The following is a 21,109-nucleotide window of genomic DNA, read 5'->3' as shown; positions in this document are numbered from 1 at the left end:
CATGTTTTAAAGTCTCTGTGTGCAATTCCCTGTCCCTTTTCATTTTCCACCCCTTAAGTATTGTGATGTATAGTGGTGCTTCATATGAGGCAAGACGTCAAAGTAAAACCTGTCTCCTACTCCACGCGCCCCAATTATTTGAGCAATATCGCCACCGTGCGGTATATTCATGGGTTGCAGCTGCAACCCAATCTTTCTTCAAACCGACCATTTCAGAAGAACATCTTGTTTATAGGTCGGCTTCATCACGATACATCGCTTTGATTACTTTTCCAAATGTTAGACTAGTGCCTTGATATAAGAAATTACATCATCTGAAAAAGCAGAGGTAAGTCCAGTTCAGGAGGGAAATACGCTTGGACACCTGATATTTTGATATTTTCAAAATTTGAAGAGCTAACCTAGGCCCTCTGGCTACTAATAAACCATTTAGAATTTGTAGTTAAGACTCGCCTGGGCCATTATGCTAGCATTTCGGCGCTCACTATATTCTAACATAAATTACTTGGCCGTTAGTAACCAGCTTTAATGGGAGTTTTGAAAGTGTGTTATGTGGGAAATGTGAGCATTCAGGGGTAAATGGTCCTTTTTATACTAGCCGTCCAAATGGTCAACAATGGCCTATTCCCTGTAGCATTTTGCTACTATGGCCATATGTATTTCCTGACATATTTCAGTTTTCTCACAATAGATGTGCACTTCCACACATTTAGCCACAAAATGCTATATTTTCAGAAAATAAGCCCATGGCATTTTAGGGGCCATTTGCTTTATATATATATATATATATATATATATATATATATAGAGAGAGAGAGAGAGAGAGAAACAATATTACTGTACTATTACACACTATATATATATATATATATATATACATATGTGTTATATATATACTGTATATATATAAAAACACATACGCTTTTGCATTCACACGCAATATTTAGCATTCCTTTTAATAAAAGGTGTATACATTGACAGTTTAGGTCCAGCAAACAGAGCCTGTGGTGTCCTTCCATTTCTCTTCTTTCCCTAACCTTCCCTCGATTTCCTGCTCTTTGTATTTATGTTACACATGCATCATTAGGTTGCTTACTTGGCTGCAAGAAGTGCACGTTCAACTTGTGACACTGGGTTCTTTGAAATGTAAAGTTTTGTGGACCCTCCTTGAGCCAATAGGATGGCTTGGGGTTGGTCTGAACCAATAGTAATGCCCTTCAAGAGTTTTGGAAGGGATTGCCCAAAGTGCAAGTGCGGAGGGGAAGTTTGTGTTTCTGAAGTGAAATGGAAGTCCTACTCTGTTGCCAACCTGTTCACTTGTGAAGCAGTGCGGGGCAGAATTGAGTCACAAGACAGACGGTTGGATTACATTTCAAAGTCTATTTTTATTCAGTTAAAAACTATGTGTGTCTTACTGAAAAGTACATTCTGCCCTTGAGTATGGCACCATCATTAACACCAGACATGCTTACACTCACTCTCCAATTATCCTTGCCACACGAGTAACATAATGCATTTTTTTTAGCAAGCTTTTTTTAAATACCTTCTTATTCATCAACAGCAGGACATAAACCATGTACACAGGCCTATTTGATGCAAGCTTTCAGTTTCAATCAAGTAAAACAGCCAAAAAATAACAAAAACAACAAACTCATTGCAGGGGAGAGTGATCATGGACCCTGGTGTGTCTTCCAAACTGTGTTGCTCTGTAATACCTGACACACTTACATACTCTGGCCCCCTTTACAGGAACCTCCAAATAGCTTGTTCTCAAGGTAAAGGCCATGTTTTCTCCTACATGTATTAGACTGTCTCAATCTTGCCACGTCTTCACTCTCTAACTCCTACATTCTCCTCAATGGTTTTTCAGCGGTTCATTCTGAAAAAAAGACATATAGTGGAATTTCTTTGCCTCTCTCAATTACCCCCTCTACGCCCTCAAACAAGATCCTAGATCCCGGTCATTCTGTATCACTTTCTTCACATCACTAAAGGCTGAGTAAATTCACACTTCGACATACAGTCAATTAGTCGGTTCAATTTACACTTCACCCCTCGGCTGCGTTGTCTTGTGAAAGAAAAACAAGACTAGCAACAAAAGAGGTAACAGGCAGTGACAAACCTGTCCAACTCTGCTAGACCCCTCAAATGAAATTCCTTCATGTTTTCATGAGTAATGAAGATCTAAAGTAGCATTATTTACCTCAGGTATTAGTCTGTACATCTCAACCTACAACCACAACCAACCACAAACATTTTGTGTTCTGTTTCTGTGGCCGTCTCAAATGTGCCTCATAAGCTTTCATCCACTTTTACCTCATAGAAAACAAGTTAAACTAAAGCAGGGATCAAAGTGTTTTTTTTTTTTTTTTTTTAAACAAACATGATCTTAGTACTCAGTTTTATGCATTTTGAGTACGGAGATTTAGCTTCGAACACCCAGACAGCGGTGGTCCAGGCTAGTTCATTGCTTACACGGCTCCACAAATAGGCTGTGACAGCAGAACACCTGTTCACGTCAGGCCTTGCCAACACGGATATTATTTCTGATTGACCTGCCGGACCCAGCGCAGAGAACACCAGTGCAACCCTCATGTCTCCTCACTGCGCTCAGCATGATCTTCACAGCCCAACGCTGCACATCGTTACTGTGAAAGGGGATCTAAATGTTGTAACTGCTAAAATCTGGATCAAACATAGTTGAAATTGTTCCTTACTCTGAGCTAAGTCACCAGGCAGAAGAGATAGAACTCGGTTTCATGTCTTCAGGTTCAGCTCTTTCTGCTTGGGGAGTATTTCACTGAGCTAGCAGAGGAGTGCAGGGCGTAAAAACAGAAACGGCACTTTTAACTCAAGCCTGTGCTCCATGATTGAAGTGTTTCTGGGTTTTATGTGGCACAATAAACTGACAGGAGCAAGTGGTTAACTCAGTAGCTGAAAAAGACAGTGACAAGAGAAAACTGACTCAGTTCAACATGGCAGACCTCAGGACGGGTTCTCAGACAGGGATCAGACCAGTTCCTGGACTCTGTTTCATGTTTTCATCAAAAGATATATATTAAGGTTGAAGCACTCTGAGATACCGGCCCTACACACATCACATTAGAGTTTCTGGTCAACATAAGCACCTGCACCTGGCACTAGGCCAAGAGAATGAGCTAGAGGCTCAGAAGACTTTGTGTCTCTGTCTTTAAAACTTGATTTTCTAATTGGTTTAAGTGGACGTCCTGTACTGTCGAGGTATTTCCCAGCCAGACCGTAGCCCCCATGCAGTCAATGGCAGCGCTCTCCTCTGTTACCTGAACTCCCAGCTCAAATCACTGACCCCATTTTATAAAGATGATCATATGTGTTGGATTTCATGAATGTCCCTTATGTCAAGCCATGGTTTAAGTTTCAGAAATATGTCATGGTAAGATTATCTCTCTGGAAAAGCGTCATCACGGCTGACAGACTTAAAAGCCACACATTCTCAGTAGTTAACATCACTTGTCAGTGAGTGTTAGCGCACCACCCAAGACCTAGAACAGAGATAAGAAGCTGTGTGATGATATACTGGCTAATAAAAATAGCAGTGACAAGACCAGCCAAGTGTCTATCTGACAAATTCCACAAAATATCTATTAGGTATCGGCATTCGAGTCACGTGTTCTTTTATTTGATTTTGGGGGTTCAGATTATTGTTAGCATGCTAAACACTGAACATGAAGGGATACAGCTTTTTTTTATTGGAGCTATACATATTATCACACACTTACTGAACTCTATGATCGCTACCATTTGCAAGTTTTCATAATCTTGTTGTCTTATTGTTAGAAGTTTAGGTGGTTGTATGAAAACACAGAGTGTGACCCCTTTGTGCTGGGTGGTGCTCAGACTTCACGGGAGACAGGTGGGGTCACCTGTTCAGTGCGGCAGGGTACCAGGCCTCCACACGCGAGGCTGGAAGCCACCCCGTGTGGCAATAAAGCGTGGCTTGGGCACCTGTACAGGTGTGGCCCTCAGAGGCGGCAGAGAAAAAAGCTCCGGTGCACTCTTGAACTGCTTGGCAGCCTGCAGGCCTCCAGCGTAGGACAGGCCTGACATGGCTGTTGGGGTGTAAGGCATCGGGTAGGCGTTGGGAATTGGGTTAGCTGAGATTTTGGGGAGCTCAGGAAGACCCCCGGGGTGAGCGGCTTGAGGGAACGAAACAGGAGCAGCTCTGGGGGCCGAAAATGGAACCGGAGGAGGGGGGGCCCGGGGTGCTGGAGGCGGAGAGATCATGTCAGAGCGTGAGATGCGTTCCCCTAGGGTGGTGGCGGAGCGCGGAGCAATAACCTTTGAAACCATGGTTGGGGCAGATGTGGGCGTGGGTGTGGAGAAGCGTTTGATCTCGTAGACACGTGCAGCCTTCACCGGGATCTGCCGGGGCGGGTTCAGAGTGTAACCCTCTCTCTGCGGCTGGTACTGATTGGTGGCCTGCATGGGGGCGGAGCTACCTCCGAACATGGCCGAGTTGAGCTGGTATGGCTGTCTCCTCAGGAAGTCCAGGGCTTGGATTCCTTCTCTCTGAGCTCCGTAACCCCCCCGGCCCCCCCTCAGGGCCTCCGGTGGCCTGGCGTTATCACGCTGAGGCCCCATGGGAAACATGGGCCCGTGTAAGGGGTTGTAGCCAATGGGCGGTGGAGCGCGGACATTGGGAGAATATTTCCACTGTGGAGGAAGAGACGGAGTAGGTGACTGGTCTCGTGCGTTTGATCCGTACAGCTGGGGAGCCTGCTGCGGTGGGTAGGTGGGCGAGACTGGCGAGTCCACCACATACTGATCCATCCGGCTTTGCCTGCGGGCGAAGAGCTCCGCCCCCCTTCCCTCCGCTTGGGGGATGTGGGTGACTTCAGGGATGATGCGTGGCTTTGGGGCCACCGGTGGAGGGACTTTACCCCGGGCCTCGTCTGTGTCCTCTTCCCCATAATCATAATCGTACGACACGGGATCGGAGTATCTGTGCCTGGGTCGGTCATCCAGGTTCTGCACCATGGAGAGTAGCGTCGGGTTGGGTGAGTTCTTCTTTTCCTCTGGCTGATGGAACATGCGCCGGCCCGCGCTGCGCCGACGGGCCTCCTCCAGAAAGCCGCTGCGTCCCCCGGCCGTGGCGGACCTCAGTCTGGACTGGTGCATCGCCGCAGGCGGGGCGTGGGCTGGGAGGTCAAAGCTACTGGCATCAGCAACTTGTGCAGGTGCAGGTGCTGGAACAGGGGCTGGAGGCGCTACGTACGTTGCCATAGTTACTGCCGCTACTGGTGCTACTGTTTCCATCGGGACCGGCGGAGCAGGGACCTGAATGTTCTCCATTGATGATGAGATCCTGGCAAGCTGAGGGGAAGCTTGGATAGGTGCAGCTGCAGGTATGGGTGCAGACATAGGTATAGGGGCAGGGGCAGACATGGGGGCAGAAATAGGGGCAGGGGCAAATGCAGGTACAGGGGCGGGGATAGGTACAGCAGGAACTACATAGACTGGAGGATTCATGGGTCCTAGTGGCACACTGGCAGCACTGGGAACCACAACTGGAACCGGGGCTGGTGCAGGGGCAAGAAAAGGAGTAGACATAGAGGTTGAGAAAGAGATTGCACTTATAGCCCTTTCATCACCTGCAGAGAAGGGATGTTGCACCACAGCCACAGAGACGGGCCGGGGTGCCCTCTTAGCCACAGTGGGCCGGAAGACGACCGGGGCGGTGGCAGCACGGTTGCTGATGAAACCTGGAGCGAATGGCCGAGCCGTCCGGTTCAGGACTGAGCTTGAGGGAATCTCTGGAAGTGGAGTGGGAGTTGGAGCGGTTAGAGTGGACACTGCAGGCCCTGCAGGGATAGTTACCGCTGGGGCTACAGCCACCTCTGAGGCTAACGACATGACATAGCCCTGTGGGGCCACTAGTCCGTTAGTCATCATCGGAAGGGACTGAGCATCCGCAACAGGAGCAGGAGGCAGAGTAGGGGGCTTCTGTGGGGGTAGGGGGGCCTCTCTTGGGTACTGTTGGGGTTTGGGGGCCACTGGTGGAGGCTGGGGGGAAGGCTGTACCTGCATTTGGGATATCTGTGGCTGTGGTTGGTGAGCTGGCTGAGTCAGATTGTACACGGGAGTCAAAGTTTGGGTCTGCAGCTCCGGTTGCATCAGGCTTTGCATCTGCATCTGCATCTGTCCTTGTAGCTGTGGTGAAGTCTGTGCTTGAACCTGTGTTTGTACCTGTGCCTGAGCCTGCGCTTGTATCTGTGCCTGAGCCTGTGCTTGTACTTGTGTCTGGGCCTGTGCAATAGCTGCTTTCTTAGCATGTTCTTCCCCTCTCTTCCGCTGTTGCTCAAACAACTGAGCCCCTTTGCCGGAGGTGCCGGTGAGCCCCGCGCTATGGGCGTCCTCCGCATAGCCCGCCACGCCAGCCGAGCGCTTCTCCAACATGTCCAGGTAGTCACTGTCCCATGTAGGATCTGGCGCAGCGGAGAAACCGTCCTCATCAAACTCAGACTCGCTGCCCGGGAACATGCCGTCTTCTTCCTGCGAGTCCTGGCGGAAGTCCTCATCCACGCTCCCCATGCTGGTGAGGGTGTACTTCTTGGAGCGCTGCCGGCGCTTCTTGAACATCAGCACACCTCTGGAGTGGGGGTTCGGGGCGTCTGTGAGCAATGAGGCAATGGTGCGGCACTTAACACGTGCCTCCTTCACCTGCTTGTCTTGGACGTTATCCCCACGGTTCAGCTCTGCCAAAAGAAGAAGAGAAACGCAGACAAATTCAGGGCTGAGTTGTTTGAAGAGACAGGTAGTAACTCTCCGCAGGTGTAGCAGCACATATTAAAGCAACAGTAAGTAGTTTTGGTCAAATATTAGCTAACTACCTAAAAGGCAAAACCCTTGTTAAAGCCTTGAAAAGTCCAGTTGGCACTGACAAAGGCTTACTTACTCATGGCTTTTGGTGATATATTTGGCAATGTGACATTTTGAAAGGTTTTCTTACAATTTTGCGGGATGTTCCAGCCCGGAACACAGAACTACATAGTGCATATCCTGGATGGCAAGTGGGAAAGGCAGGTGTATTTATTTGTCCTTCACATGATCATATACTATCAAAATTAATTGAAGATGATGCCAAAATGTGTTGCCTATAAAAACAGTCATAAAAAAATGGCAATTTTGTTGCATAGTGTTGCTTTAAATCTCTCCAGACACAGTTACCACAAAACATCCACATTACAGTCCTACAGTACAAAGCTTTTAAACAACATTAAATTATACTTTCTCTACCATATAACTGATTGACACATCAAGGGCTCTTGTCTGATTAGCTGGGATATTTGCGACTACCCTCATCGTCGTGATCGCAAAGCAGTTAAGTGATTGATTAACGAGCAGATCTACGTGAGACCCTTGGTGACATCAGGGGCTAAAACCAGCTTTGGGAGTATATTTAACAAGCATCAATCTCCATAGATGCCTTTGAAGAGTCTGTTTAGCAGCGTCCATCTTTTGAACTGACACGGTTCCATATCCGGTGAAAAAAAGTTTTGCATGCCTGTGTCTTATCAAATTATCAGTAAACGGTTAAGTGTCAGACATACACCAAACCAGGCAGTCCAGCCAGGGGAGAGCTATCTCCTCAAAAATATACAAATCATACAAAATCAAACTTGACCGTGCAGCTTGTTTAAAAATTAAGAACATCTTCAAACCCAAAGTGAAATACTTAGTGAGGACATCTGACCATGAGGCATGTGCTAAGAGGCAGACCTGCAGATTTATGGCGTTATATTTGCTGGTCCTCTGGAAACAGAACTCCCTCAAATAGCTACAGGCCTCTGTGCGCCGGTTTAGATCTGCCAGGAGCAGAGAGATCAGGTGCAGTAGTTGTAAGTCTTTTGTGACTGTTCTCTCTCAAGCAAGGGAGAGTTCATGAGCTTCATGAACTACATTTGTTCTCATAAATCACGGATACTGAAATGAGGAAAAGCAGCTGACAGGAATGTAGATCGATATGGCTGTTTGGACATTTGACAGATCAAAATTTGCCAAGTGTGTCTTGTGTAAAAAAGCTGAATATATCATAATAACATGACGATGGAACCCAGTGCAGTTCCACATCTCAGCGTCTACAGACAAGCACACATTCTTCAGCTGAGCCACATGACATGGCCAAGTTAATGTAGGCTTAAGGCAGTGATGGAAAGAACACGTGGAGGAAGGATGGAAGGATTGAGAAACTGAGATGAGGTGTAGGAAGAAGAGAAAAGAAGAGGGAGTGGGAGAGAGAAAGAAGTAGTAGAAGTAGGAAGGGAGGGCAGACAGGAAGTTAAGGAGGGGTGGAGAGAGAGAGAGAAAGAAAGGGAGGGAAGGAGGGGTGGGGAGAGAGAAAGAGATGGAGGGAAGGAGGGGTGGGGAGAGAGAAAGAGATGGAGGGAAGGAGGGGTAGAGAGAGAGAGAAAGAGAGGGAGGGAAAGAGTAAGTCTGCTACTTGATACCAGATAGCAGCTGAAGGTGCTTGTGCCAGCTAGCAGAGGAGGTGCTCAGGTTATCGGACCACTGAAGCAGAGAACAAATATAGTCCCAGTCCTGAGTGGACAGACCCAGGGTGACTGCCTCCACTATAGTCCCAGTCCTGCGTAGAGAGACCCCTGCCTCTACTATAGTCCCTGTCCTGCGAGGACAGAGTCAGGGTGACTGCCTCCACTATAGTCCCTGTCCTGCATGGACAGACCCAGGGTGACTGACTCCACTATAGTCCCAGTCCTGAGTGGACAGACCCAGGGTGACTGCCTACACTATAGTCCCAGTCCTGATAGGACAGACCCAGGGTGACTGTCTCCACTATAGTCCCAGTCCTGAGTGGACAGACCCAGGGTGACTGACTCCACTATAGTCCCAGTCCTGAGTGGACAGACCCAGGGTGACTGCCTCCACTATAGTCCCAGTCCTGCGTAGAGAGACCCCTGCCTCTACTATAGTCCCTGTCCTGCATGGACAGACCCAGGGTGACTGACTCCACTATAGTCCCAGTCCTGAGTGGACAGACCCAGGGTGACTGCCTACACTATAGTCCCAGTCCTGCCAGGACAGACCCAGGTTGACTTCCTAAACTATAGTCCCAGTCCTGAGTTGACAGACCCAGGGTGACTTCCCCCACTATAGTCCCAGTCCTGAGTGGACAGACCCAAGGTGACTGCCTCCACTATAGTCCCAGTCCTGAGTAGACAGACCCCTGCCTCCACTATAGTCCCAGTCCTGAGTAGACAGACCCCTGCCTCCACTATAGTCCCAGTCCTGAGTGGACAGACCCCTGCCTCCACTATAGTCCCAGTCCTGAGTAGACAGACCCCTGCCTCCACTATAGTCCCAGTCCTGAGTGGACAGACCCCTGCCTCCACTATAGTCTCAGTCCTGCCAGGACAGACCCAGGGTGACTGCCTAAACTATAGTCCCAGTCCTGAGTGGACTGACCCATGATGACTGCCTCCACTAGAGTCCCAGTCCTGCGAGGACAGACCCAGGGTGACTGCCTCCTCCACTTCCCTCTACGTTACATGTTGACTGGCATATTGTCACTCAAGACATGTGTTGGCTAGTTACCTGAGAGGATACCTATTCAAAGGCTCTTCTCTCAACTGATTGGGTGAAAAACCTAATTTGTAGGTGATATTTATCTCTCCTACTCTGATGAATTGCTTTACACACAGGAAATACCTTTCCACAGGATTGGACGATGTCTCAAATGGTGTTGATTAGCTTTTTGGTCACTCCAAACATTCCAGTGTGGCGGCCTCTTGGGCCGGCTCGTGTCTATTATTCTATTCTAATGTTTCAATAGGACAAATATAGTTTATAACAGAAATGATTCAAAATAAACAAGTCATTTGAAAGCCAAGAGTAGTCCTTTCATGCTTATGAGGTCTGGCCATTTCTTTGAATATTCTCTTGCAGAATTTCCACTATTATGAAGCCAGTTCATCTTATCATTAGCCCCAGACATACGTAAGTGTCATAACTGTGCAGCCTAACGGTGCAAATCCATACAAGCGATCTGAGCGACGCGATCAAATTCCATTGCTTTGAGTGGGCGTGTTCTTTCTCTGAAATGTTGGCCGCTGCCGGTGAAATATCGCTCCTCATTTGCATAAGTTTGAGCATGTTCGAATTTTCATCAGGCGCGTCGCTCAGATCGCTGGTTTACGTCACAATGGAGCTGGCTCCCGTTGAAATGCATGGGGTCGCCCAGATCGCGTCGCCCAGATCGCTTGTATGGATCTGCACCGTTAGTGTTTCAAATAGCTCTAACCTCTACCTTTTATGGGATGGTTATTAGAAAAGTTCTGATTAGTACTAAATCTGTTGGAAATCTAAGGCATGAAACGAATTAGGGAAAATCGAGCAAGTTATCTTTACAAGATGCACATGGCATACTCACTGGCTTGCTTGGCCTTGTCCATGTACGTGACGGTGAGTTCTTCATCTAGGGGCATGTCAACAGGCCCCACCATGGGCACCAGCTGCCTGTGGGAACTCAGCATCATGGCCCCCTTGGCCCTCTCCGGGGACACCAGGGGCACGGCCGACAGCTCCTGGAAGCCGCTGTCCTCTCTGGGGCTCTGGTCGTCCGCGCTCATGGACGACGTCTCCGTGGAAGTCTGCGAGGACCAGGTGCAGGGCGGCGGCGGCTGGAAGATGACCTCCCGGCGAGCCACACCCGGCAGCATCTCCAGCCCGCAGAAGGACGGGTCCGGTGCGCTGTCGTAGCCGCTCATCTCCGAGGTCTCGCCTCCCTCAGGGGACGCGCGGCCGGCCTTGCCCGGGCAGCTGATCCTGGGGCTGCTGCGCTTCTGGCGCCTCTGCCGCTCTTGGGCCACCACGTCTGCATCGCTGTCCGTCTCGCCGTAGTAGGCCTCGCTGCCCGGCGGGGAGGTCAGGCCGCTGCGGCTCGTGCCGGTACGAGTGGGGGACAAGAAGTCGCCCCGGTGGACCTGCCGCACGGCTGGCTGCTGGGATCGGCTGGCGCCAGAGGGTGACATGGCACGCAAGGTGGCGCGGTACTCTTTATCGATGCGGGGTGACGGGGCACGAGGCAGCAGGACCACTGACTGGAAACCTGCCGGAGTCCTGGGAGGAGAGGGTGGAGTTTGAGGGGGAGGTACTGGGGATCTCATATGCAATTGCAATTCAACCATTTAAAATGTTACTTATGTCAAGATGTTTACAGAACAGAATGATTGATACTGCAAGCCAATATCAAGCTCAATAAAATCTAGATAAAATCTAAAACAATTTAATGTTATTATTAATATTATTATTAGTAGTGGTAGTATTGCAAGGAGTAGGAGTAGTAGGTTATGTTATTATTAGTTAGGATTTTTTAAAGCCAGAGGCGGTACAGATGTCTGACCTCTTGACCCGTATGTGTAAAGTGCCGGGGGCACTGTCGATAATGGCCATAGCCTGGGCGTGGGAGAGGCCACTGCACGGGCTCTCGTTGATTGACACCAGCTCGTCCCCCTCCCGGAGACCCGCTCGGCATGCCTTACTCCGCTTACGCACCTGCACCAGCAGAGGGAGACGCCAGCATCAACAACACACATTTACCAAGAAGCAACACACATTTACCAAGAAGCAACACACATTTACCAAGAAGCAACACACATTTACCAAGAAGCAACACACATTTACCAAGAAGCAACAAACATTTACCAGGAAGCAACACACATTTACCCAAGAAGCAACACACATTTACCCAAGAAGCAACACACATTTACCCAAGAAGCAACACACATTTACCCGAGAAGCACAGGCTAGGAGCTAAGGCCCTAGACATTCCTGTGATCACCAGACGTTAGAGATAGAGAATATATTTATTTGAATCCAAAAGTAACTGTATGTTGTAAAGGAATATTGGGTGAGAGTCTATATTGAGTCATCCAACAGGGGGCTTGTAGTTCTTGAAACATCGTTTAGTTCCTGCAACTGGCCAAAGCTGTTTTTGTATTCTGTACAATGGCCCAGAAGTGGGTGCTGTCCAGATGCCAACACAAGTGTGGCCTTGTCCCTCCACTCTGATTGTGAAATGTCAGCCAAGCCAAGACCGTGCCATCAGCATTTCAGCTGGCCCGGTGCCATCCCTCCAGCGACAACACTCGCTTGTTTTATAAACAACTGTCAAGATGGTTGCCTTGGTGGGGGCCGGCATGCTGGAGGTCAAACAGGGGACCAATCAATCACGCTCGCCCCTGAAATACTCGCCAGTGGCATTTGTGATGTTGTAATTAAATCAAAGACGCTCCACGACTAATCCACCCAATGGGCTCCTGACTTTGTGTGGAGGGTATCAACTGTGAGTCAGTATCCTTGGGGTGGGGCTTGTTATGTCCTCAGAACACAGGTGCTTAAGAATTTCCCACCAGAGTCTGTATGTGCTACTTGTGCCGTCTTAGTCAACACATTATCAGGAGGCCCTCGCTCAAAGCAACTAACTCTGTGCCGCCCTGAGACTAACACCTGTGTGAGATCTGCAGAATGTTCTGGCCTGGGGTTGAGTGGATGAAGAGCTGTGTGTGTGTGTGTGTGTGTGTGTGTCTGTGTGTGTGTGTGTGTGTGTGTGTGTGTATGTGAATCAGCAGTCAGGTGGTCTGGATCAGGAGCTGCTGGGACGGGAACAGGGGGCTTCCGAGCCACATGCCATCCGCCTCCAAGGACTGGAGGGGGTTACTGTGACCTATTCACTTATTTGTCAGCTGATCAGTGACACAATACAGGTGAATTTAACACAAATAAAGTATATTAGAAGTGTGACTACTTCTGCATTGGTATACTAAAAGAGAATGAAGAAAGGTAGTTGATCCAATATAGCAAGAAAGATGAAAAAGCTGTACCAAACAATCAAGTGGCTGGGAAATTACGGTCATGTTAGTCCCAACATTTGTCAGAATAGATACATTTGGTCTGCTGCTGTTTAGCTTTAGATTTGCTGAAACAAAAATAAAACCAGGACATTTTTCCTACAGCCTGAAACAAACACCCTCCCTGACCTTATGGCAACCCCATCTGGAGCTTCAGCTAGCTTCTCCGCCTACCAGAATAGCCCCCATGAAAAAATAACTTTCTGCTAGCTCAACACTTGTAAATTCAGCTAGAGTTTGGGCACTCACAGAAACACACAGTACAGGCATCTATATTCTGCCTGCAGAGAGACTCAAATATACATCAAGGAAAGGCACTATATCTGACTCTAAATACTTTGGCAACAAGCTGGAGTATATAATGTAGAAAATCCATCATTCCATTTTAGCATATTAACTCCATTTAAATAGCCCGTGTAGGCTAGACTGCACAGAAAATTCTTTCTTGCACAAACCTGTCAAGCTAAAGCGGGACCTAGTAAGGCATCAAAGGGCCTCATGGTATGCATGTATTTTTTGCAACATCAACATTTAGCAAATGCAGAGTAGAATATGTAGGCTATCCTCCAGCTTGCATATTTGGTGTTCTGTACATAGATCTAGACGCTGGAATCCTTTTATCAAACAGGAAACGGAAATGAATTTGATACTTGATAGTAATAGTCGATGCTTATGTGTTAGCTGATAGCTAATATATTTAGGCTAACCTTCCTCTCAAGTCACAAACACTGATTCAGAAGCCCACCATACAGGGTATAGGTTAACCAGCTCTGCCTTACATGCATGCCAAGCTATGTGTTCTGAGCTCTATCAATCACTGCACTGTCTCCTCACGAGGCCCTGTTTCACAGCAGGTACATGCTCCAGTAAAGGGCCTCCACGTCCATGTCCTCCTCCACCTCTGCCCTCGGTGGCTACCTCCACTTTCATGCACTCACAACCAAAACAGCACTTTCTGAGCTTAATGTCCGACTTCCAAAATATAAAAAATAATATAAATACAAAATGTCTTATCAATACAGTCAGATATGTAACCGCACAAGGACTTGATCACCCAGCTGATTCTGGTGTGTTAAAGCTCCTAACCACAGCCACAGCGCCTGATTGGTTATCACTCTCTGCTGATGGTTGAAGCCCATACCTTAGCCACCTGAAGGGGCTTCTGGTGCTCCATGCCTCCTTGCAGCCGAAAGCCCCATGGCGCTCCTCCGGACAGGGCGATAATAACCTCCTCGGCCACCATGGTGTTCACGCTGGCCTGTGTCCCTCAGGGTGAGTGTGTGTTCGTTTTGCCAGTGTTTCTGTCAGGGGGACTGGGGCCCTCAGTGTCTTATGTCCATGTTTTTCTTTCACGGGGCCCCTTTCACAGAGCTAAGGGCCGTCTCTCTCGCAAAGCGCTGCTGTAGTGTCCGGCGGTTGGCACTCCCTCCCTTGCCTGCTCGCGCACACGCATGGACACACACAAACACACACATGCGCACTCACGCACACACACACACCCCTCCCTTCCCCCCACCAGTGTGTTGCTGATAGGGGTACTGTGGCTTGGGGAGTTAAAATAGAGAGAGAGAGACCTGTGGAATTCTGTGCTGGAGGAGGGGAGGGTCCTGTAGCACACTTGTGCTGTCACTCAGAGGACACTGCTGAGATATCCTCCCAAAAATAGGCCTGTGAGCCCAGAACCCTGCTCCTGCACAGGGGAGCCCAGAACCCTGAACCTCCTCAGAACCCTGCTCCTACACAGGGGAGCCCAGAACCCTGAACCTCCTCAGAACCCTGCTCCTACACAGGGGAGCCCAGAACCCTGCTCCTACACAGGGGAGCCCAGAACCCTGCTCCTACACAGGGGAGCCCAGAACCCTGCTCCTGCACAGCGGAGCCCAGAACCTCCCCAGAACCCTGCTCCTGCACAGGGGAACCCAGAACCCTGCTCCTGCACAGGGGAGCCCAGAACCCTGAACCTCCACAGAACCCTGCTCCTGCACAGGGGAGGGCTGGCTGGGGGTGTGAGCCCAGAACCCTGCTCCTGCACAGGGGAGCCCAGAACCCTGCTCCTACACAGGGGAGCCCAGAACCCTGCTCCTACACAGGGGAGCCCAGAACCCTGCTCCTGCACAGCGGAGCCCAGAACCTCCCCAGAACCCTGCTCCTGCACAGGGGAACCCAGAACCCTGCTCCTGCACAGGGGAGCCCAGAACCCTGAACCTCCACAGGGGAGGGCTGGCTGGGGGTGTGAGCCCAGAACCCTGGCCCTTCACAGGGGAGGGCGAGATATCAGGAGAACAGTGACGTCAGAGAACCTACTCGCAATGGGAGCTTCAGGTAAACACCACGTTCCTGACACTCGACACTGAGACTCTCTTACAACATCCGTCATAACCTTATCTCGCCAAGAAGCTCCACTTCAGGTAATGCATCAAAAATCCAACATGGCCGCCCCAAGAACCAGGCTCACTCAAACAAAACATGTTTTCTCCTACGGTAAGGGAAGTCCCCATTTGTAAAGGTCACATATTAACCTACTAAACTATGATGACACGGTTACTCAAAGTAGTAAATAAGCGTCTGAACTGATGTCAGTGAGCAAATGATGTCCAAGCACAGGACCCAAGAGGTCAACGCGAGGGCACTGCTCCTGGGACAGCAGCACAATGGATGTAGCATTTCCTTGCTAACGCAAAGCCCCCGCTACAGTGCAGGTGTGCTGAAGGCTAACGCAAAGCCTCCGCTACAGTGCAGGTGTGCTGAAGGCTAACGCAAAGCCCCCGCTACAGTGGAGGTGTGCTGAAGGGCCTTTGGGGCAGCATGGCCAGACGCCAGCCAACAGGTCATGTAGTTCCCTCAAAGGTGATTGGAGGAGACAAAGTGACACCCTGTTTGCATGAGCAGGAGAGTAATCTGCTTGAGCTGCCGTAGTCATTCTGGTGTTGACTCTTTTTACCAAAGCATTTTATTAACTTTATCTGGCACCATTTATTTCTTTGTAACTTGCACTATTTTTACTATTTCTCTTTTAAACTGTTTTAAGGGTTTTATATTTCTTTTATCTTGATTTTAGTAAGCCTATCAGAACACCAGGTTCTGATAGGATGTTGATCATTTTGTATTTATCTTTTACTCCATGTATTGCTCCTGCTGCTTGCTTTTACTGGTTTTATGTAAAGCACTTTGAATTGCAACTCTTGTACGAAATGTGCTATATAAATAAAGTCTTACTTACTTACTAAATTAGCCAAATCCCTCGCTGGAAACCCTAATTAAATAGTGACTAGCAACACAACCCATACCAGCACTTTAGCCCCATCACCCACGGTGTGTGTGGAAGTATCCAGCACTGGGCTGTTTTCAACAGGCCTGAATCCGCCCTGAAATTATTATTATTATTTCCCCCTCCACGGTCACCATATTTTGTAGTCTGTACACAGCACTATTGTTTCAGCATGTGTTTGGTTAAATAATATTTGTATCATATTCTTTCTTGTGAACGTAATGCTGTATCTGCCTAATGCTCTTCAAAAACGTCCAAGACAGTCTCACTGAAAGCTATATAGAAAGTTGACATAAACATCACGCCAATGCTATTATTTGAGGTGTAGGTTAGTGTCTATATATGTAACAGGCTGGGGGCTGAGGCAGTGCATGAGCCAAGATGAGGATGCAAGTGCTATGTGAGTGGTGTCTGAATTGCAAATCAAATTTAGTCCATGATTAATCTTCTGTAATCCACACGTGCGACAGCTGCCAGATGCTGGGACAGTGTAAAACATTGTCTGAAGTTCAAAACTGTCTTCAGTGTAAAAGGAAGGAAAAAAGGGGACAGATGACCAGCATTGAAATGTTATTTTTATTAAATACCTTCAGATCATTCCAATAACAAATCTATGATGATCCACCAACATTCAAACAAACACTTGATGTTTTTTTTTTTAATTTATGGTTTTATTAATCATATGGTCATGCAAAAAATCCAGCATCCAATTTAAAACTCAGAGTATAGTCATATGAAGCCCCATAGCATATGGTTTAAAAGCAATAAATTCACTAATATAGGGGAACATACCAAGCTAAGGCTTTGTTAATCTTTTGTCCATTAAAAACATGATACATCACTTCATTTTAGTATCTGAGACAGAGCCATTTCATTACCTTGAGGATGCAGGTAACACACATAGATTTCCATTTTTGAAGTAAACACAGACAGTGAAAATTATTACCAGAAAGTAGACATGCATATTTTCTCCACTTGTAAAACTGCATATATGTTTAGTAGGTAAAGTGAGTGGCTTTTCGGGATTTATTGTTATTTTGATTTTGATTATGTTGAGTACATAACGGCCCTCATAGTACTGCAGCCGGCAGGCTAAGCGCTACACATGGGCGTCATGTTTAGACCTCGATTATCTTATTTGTTTCTCGGTCATCCCTTTGAAAGTCTTTTTTTTCTGGACTATGGCGGTGCTTAAGCAGACTGCATTGAACTCTTACAAATGAACATTCCCAAGGCTGAATGAGTGACACAACAGTAAGGTGGAGAGGGGAGGGGATGGGTACGAGGTGGGGAGGGGAGGGGATGGGTACGAGGTCGAGAGGGTGGTGGTTCAGTGGATGGGTACGAGGTGGGGAGGGTGGTGGTTCAGTGGATGGGTACGAGGTCGGGAGGGGAGGGGATGGGTACGAGGTGGGAAGGGTGGTGGTTCAGTGGATGGGTACGAGGTGGGGAGGGGAGGGGAGGGGATGGGTACGAGGTGGGGAGGGTGGTGGTTCAGTGGATGGGTACGAGGTCGGGAGGGGAGGGGATGGGTACGAGGTGGGGAGGGTGGTGGTTCAGTGGGCGGAAGAAAGGAGGACCGAACAATACAGTTAAAAACATCACGCAAGTCAGAACTACACATCGGAAGGTGGTGCGGGGCATAAGGAAGGGCGTCTGTCTGATGGCAAAAGTGGGGTGGGTGTCACAGTGCGCCCCTGGGGGGAGGCAAGCTGGGCTGGTGCACGGTGTGGGTGAGGGGGGCACTCACGACAAGCACACACACGTGTGAGGACTTGGGCAGAGTTCAGACTTCCTCTCTCTCTCTTTTTTTTAAAAAGTCTTCAAGATAGACGGCAACGTTTCTTCCTTCCTGATAGTGATTTCCCCCTAGTCTCTGCTCTGCCCAGTACTGACAAACACTATGGAACAAAGCGCTATGGCTCGACACAAAAGTCAACAAGGGCCACACAGCACGCCGGGCCCCCCGGCGTTGCAAGCTACAGGCAGCACATTTTATACTTGAACACAGTGAAAAAACAGCTGAATTGTTACACCATCGATGCACAGATATGTTCTTTAAAGGGAGCTCATTGCACGTGTTTGTGTGTGTGCACGCATGTGTGTGTGTATGCATGTATAAATTCACCTGTGTACTTAAGTTGTATAATTAGTGAGGGGTGTGTTTATGCAAGTGAATGTGTGATTCTGCTAGCCAACAAGTGTAACATGTTATTCAGAGAAACCGTCTCTGTGTTAATATTTCTGTGTGTGTGTGTATGTGTGTGCGGACAGGGGTGGACAGAGGAGGGGACTTCAGTGATTGTGTCCATCCCCCAGTGAGTGACTGCCACCAGGTGAGTCTGCCCAGCTCCAATAGAAAAGACTAGATCAGCCATACCAACACCAACACTACATATACTAACAGGAAGAACATCTACAAACAAAAACAGCAACAGAGACGTTCTTCAAACCTTCAACTGCCTTCAGCTCCACTTAAGCTCCGCAACTTTCCTCTATCCCGTGCTCAGTCCATTCTTCTATCTCACCAATCAGACGTCAGCAGTTGGAACATGTGACCACTCACCACACCCCAGCATGCCCAGGGTTCCTCTTTAACAGTGTCTGCACCCCCCCGCTCCAACTCCTGCTACCAATAAACCGTGAACAGCAAAAGGGGGAGGGGGGTGTGGGGGGGGGGTTGTGAAAAGACGATACAAACTTAGAACAGGACTTGGACAACGAGGACACCGGACAGACAAGTGGACAAACAGAGGGGGCTTCCTTAGCTACAGGCTGGATGTCAGGGTCCCTCTCCTCTGGAATTTCCCCCAAAAATTGAAAGACCCTTGGCATGGAAGTTATAACCTGAAGTTGCAGAGAGAAAAGAGAGGAAGAGTTCACCGTATGTGAACAGAACAGCATAGAGTCTCAAGCTTATGTGCAAAAACAGTACAGGCCATATTTCCTCCGCCCCTCCCCCACCATAACAACAAACAAACAAACAAACCGAACATGCTTCATAGAGTATAGAAAAAACGATATGCAATTAAAAAAGAACTTTGAGATCAGTGCCTGTGTGCAGGAGAGAGAGCAGTGGTCCGAGTTGTAGTGTTTAGCGCCCCTTAGTGCACTGGAGCCAGTAACAGTGAACTCTGACAACCCCGAAACAAATCACAAATAAACCGGGAGTGTTCTGCAACTTCAGGTTCTGACAGCCAGGGGGGAGGGAGGGGGGTGGGCGTTACTGAGGACAGAAGAGTGGGCCGGAGCACTGAGGTCCGCAGCCAACCACAGATCACGGCATCTGGCTGCCATGCAAGTAGGAGTAAGAGAGGGGAGGGAAAAAATCTCAAAAAAGCACAACAGAGCCAGCAATGAGCTGAAGAACACACACACACACACACGCACGCACGCACACACACACGCACTCACACGCACACACAGACTGCACACTCCTCCACACCCAAAAGCCTGAAACTAAAGACCTTTTTTAACCATTCTCTGTATAAATATCTATGTATACATTATGTTAAATAAAGCCCCTGTTCACCCCTCCCCTTTTAAAACAATTCTGTTAAACACAAAATACTTTCAAATACAGCATCATTCAGGAGATAAAAATCAAGAGATTCACAAAAACACAAGAGAATACTTAAAAAAAAAAAAAAAAAAAACATTTCCATTTGATCCCCGGTTCCCTCCCCCTTCCCACAAAAGGAACATTAAAACATCTCTTTAATGTCTAAATACATCGGAACAAGTCTACACTTTGGTGCTTTTTTACTTCTGATATTAGTTATACACAATTTAGTCCCTTTCAGGCCACCATCCCACCCATATCTCTGCATACAAAAACAAACAAAGAATAAACAAAAAAACATGTTAAGATTTTGTTAAGCAACAAAGGAATCCTCACATCACCGGTCTCTAAAATGGGTGTGTGCTCTTACACAAAGGATCACAATTCACATTTCTGAACGGCAATCGACTCCTAAACTCTCAGTCCTCTTGATTTGACGTGAAGTTGCAGACAAATTTCAAATAGGTTGCACTAGTTAATACTTTGAAACACCCTTTTAAAAATAAAACAACAACAAACAAACAAAACAAAAAACACAGCTTCTCTAAACAACAGGCAATAAAGATGATGAAAAAGGACGAGACAGTGCCCCCTTGAGGGCCTTTAGAAACATGCACCATCCAGAAGACTAGGAGTGCCCTAGCCCCACGCTCCCTGGTCTAGCTAGGGGTTGGACTCAACAGGAGGTGGTGGTAGTAGTGGTGGTGGTATTGCCCGACAGGCTTTTTAAAGATATATGTATTTTACTTTTCACGGTTGTTTTTTAATTTTTTTTTATCTCCTCTGGTGTCAAATCTTCAAGAGGTCTCTTCCAGCCAGGGTCCTGGCGCCAATCCGACCACGGAGAAGAAATGCTCCAATCAGCTTCAAACATCAGGCAAGCTAGACACACAAGGGGACAGACTTTACTATTTGTGAACGAACAGGAGCACATTTATAAGAGTTACTGATCAAAATGAGTATGAAATTGGTAACGTGTATATGTCATTTGTACTCATGTAATTAGACCTATAATCTTAAGTGTCGTTAGAACCTTGCTCTGCCAGCTCCTCTACTAATTGAGTCACAAGAACACTGTGTGTGTGTGTGTGTTTGTGTGTGTGTAAGTGCATGAATGTGTCTCTTAAAAAGAGGACTTTTGAACATTAGTCCATGAGTATGTGTGGTGTGGAGAAAGTGTGAGAGTGTTGGGAGTGTGTCTTAGAGCGTGTGAGAGTGTGTGAGTATGTGAGTGTGAGCATGTGTGTTAGCGTGTGTGAGTGTGAGCATGTGTGAGTATGTGAGTGTGAGCATGTGTGTGAGTGTGAGCATGTGTTAGAGCATGTGTGAGAGCGTGTATGCGTGTGTGAGTGAGAGCGTATGTGAGTGTGAGCG

General features: G+C 47.9%; 2 protein-coding genes across 6 annotated transcripts in view; both read right to left on the bottom strand.

The window, feature by feature from the left end:
* Positions 1-1,365: 1,365 nt before the first annotated feature.
* synpo2la (synaptopodin 2-like a) lies at positions 1,366-14,919 on the bottom strand. The gene is made up of 4 exons (XM_080849482.1): positions 14,047-14,919; positions 11,399-11,550; positions 10,427-11,115; positions 1,366-6,734 (listed from the first exon to the last, which is right to left on the bottom strand). The coding sequence occupies exons 1-4, from the start codon at positions 14,146-14,148 to the stop codon at positions 3,907-3,909; spliced, it is 3,771 nt and encodes a 1,256-aa protein (XP_080705608.1). The 5' UTR covers positions 14,149-14,919; the 3' UTR covers positions 1,366-3,906.
* Positions 14,920-16,733: 1,814 nt separating this feature from the next.
* camk2g2 (calcium/calmodulin-dependent protein kinase (CaM kinase) II gamma 2) overlaps positions 16,734-21,109 on the bottom strand; it is a 74,668-nt gene continuing 70,292 nt past the window's right edge. For all 5 annotated transcript variants that reach the window (XM_080849040.1, XM_080849041.1, XM_080849043.1 and 2 more), the window contains one exon: positions 16,734-20,617. The gene's annotated coding sequence lies outside the window, so the exon portion shown is untranslated. The remainder of the gene's footprint in view (positions 20,618-21,109) is intronic.

Source organism: Sprattus sprattus (assembly GCF_963457725.1).
Source record: "Sprattus sprattus genome assembly, chromosome: 12".
In the NCBI taxonomy this organism is placed as follows: domain Eukaryota; kingdom Metazoa; phylum Chordata; class Actinopteri; order Clupeiformes; family Clupeidae; genus Sprattus; species Sprattus sprattus.
This window is presented reverse-complemented; position numbering and strand designations above follow the sequence as displayed.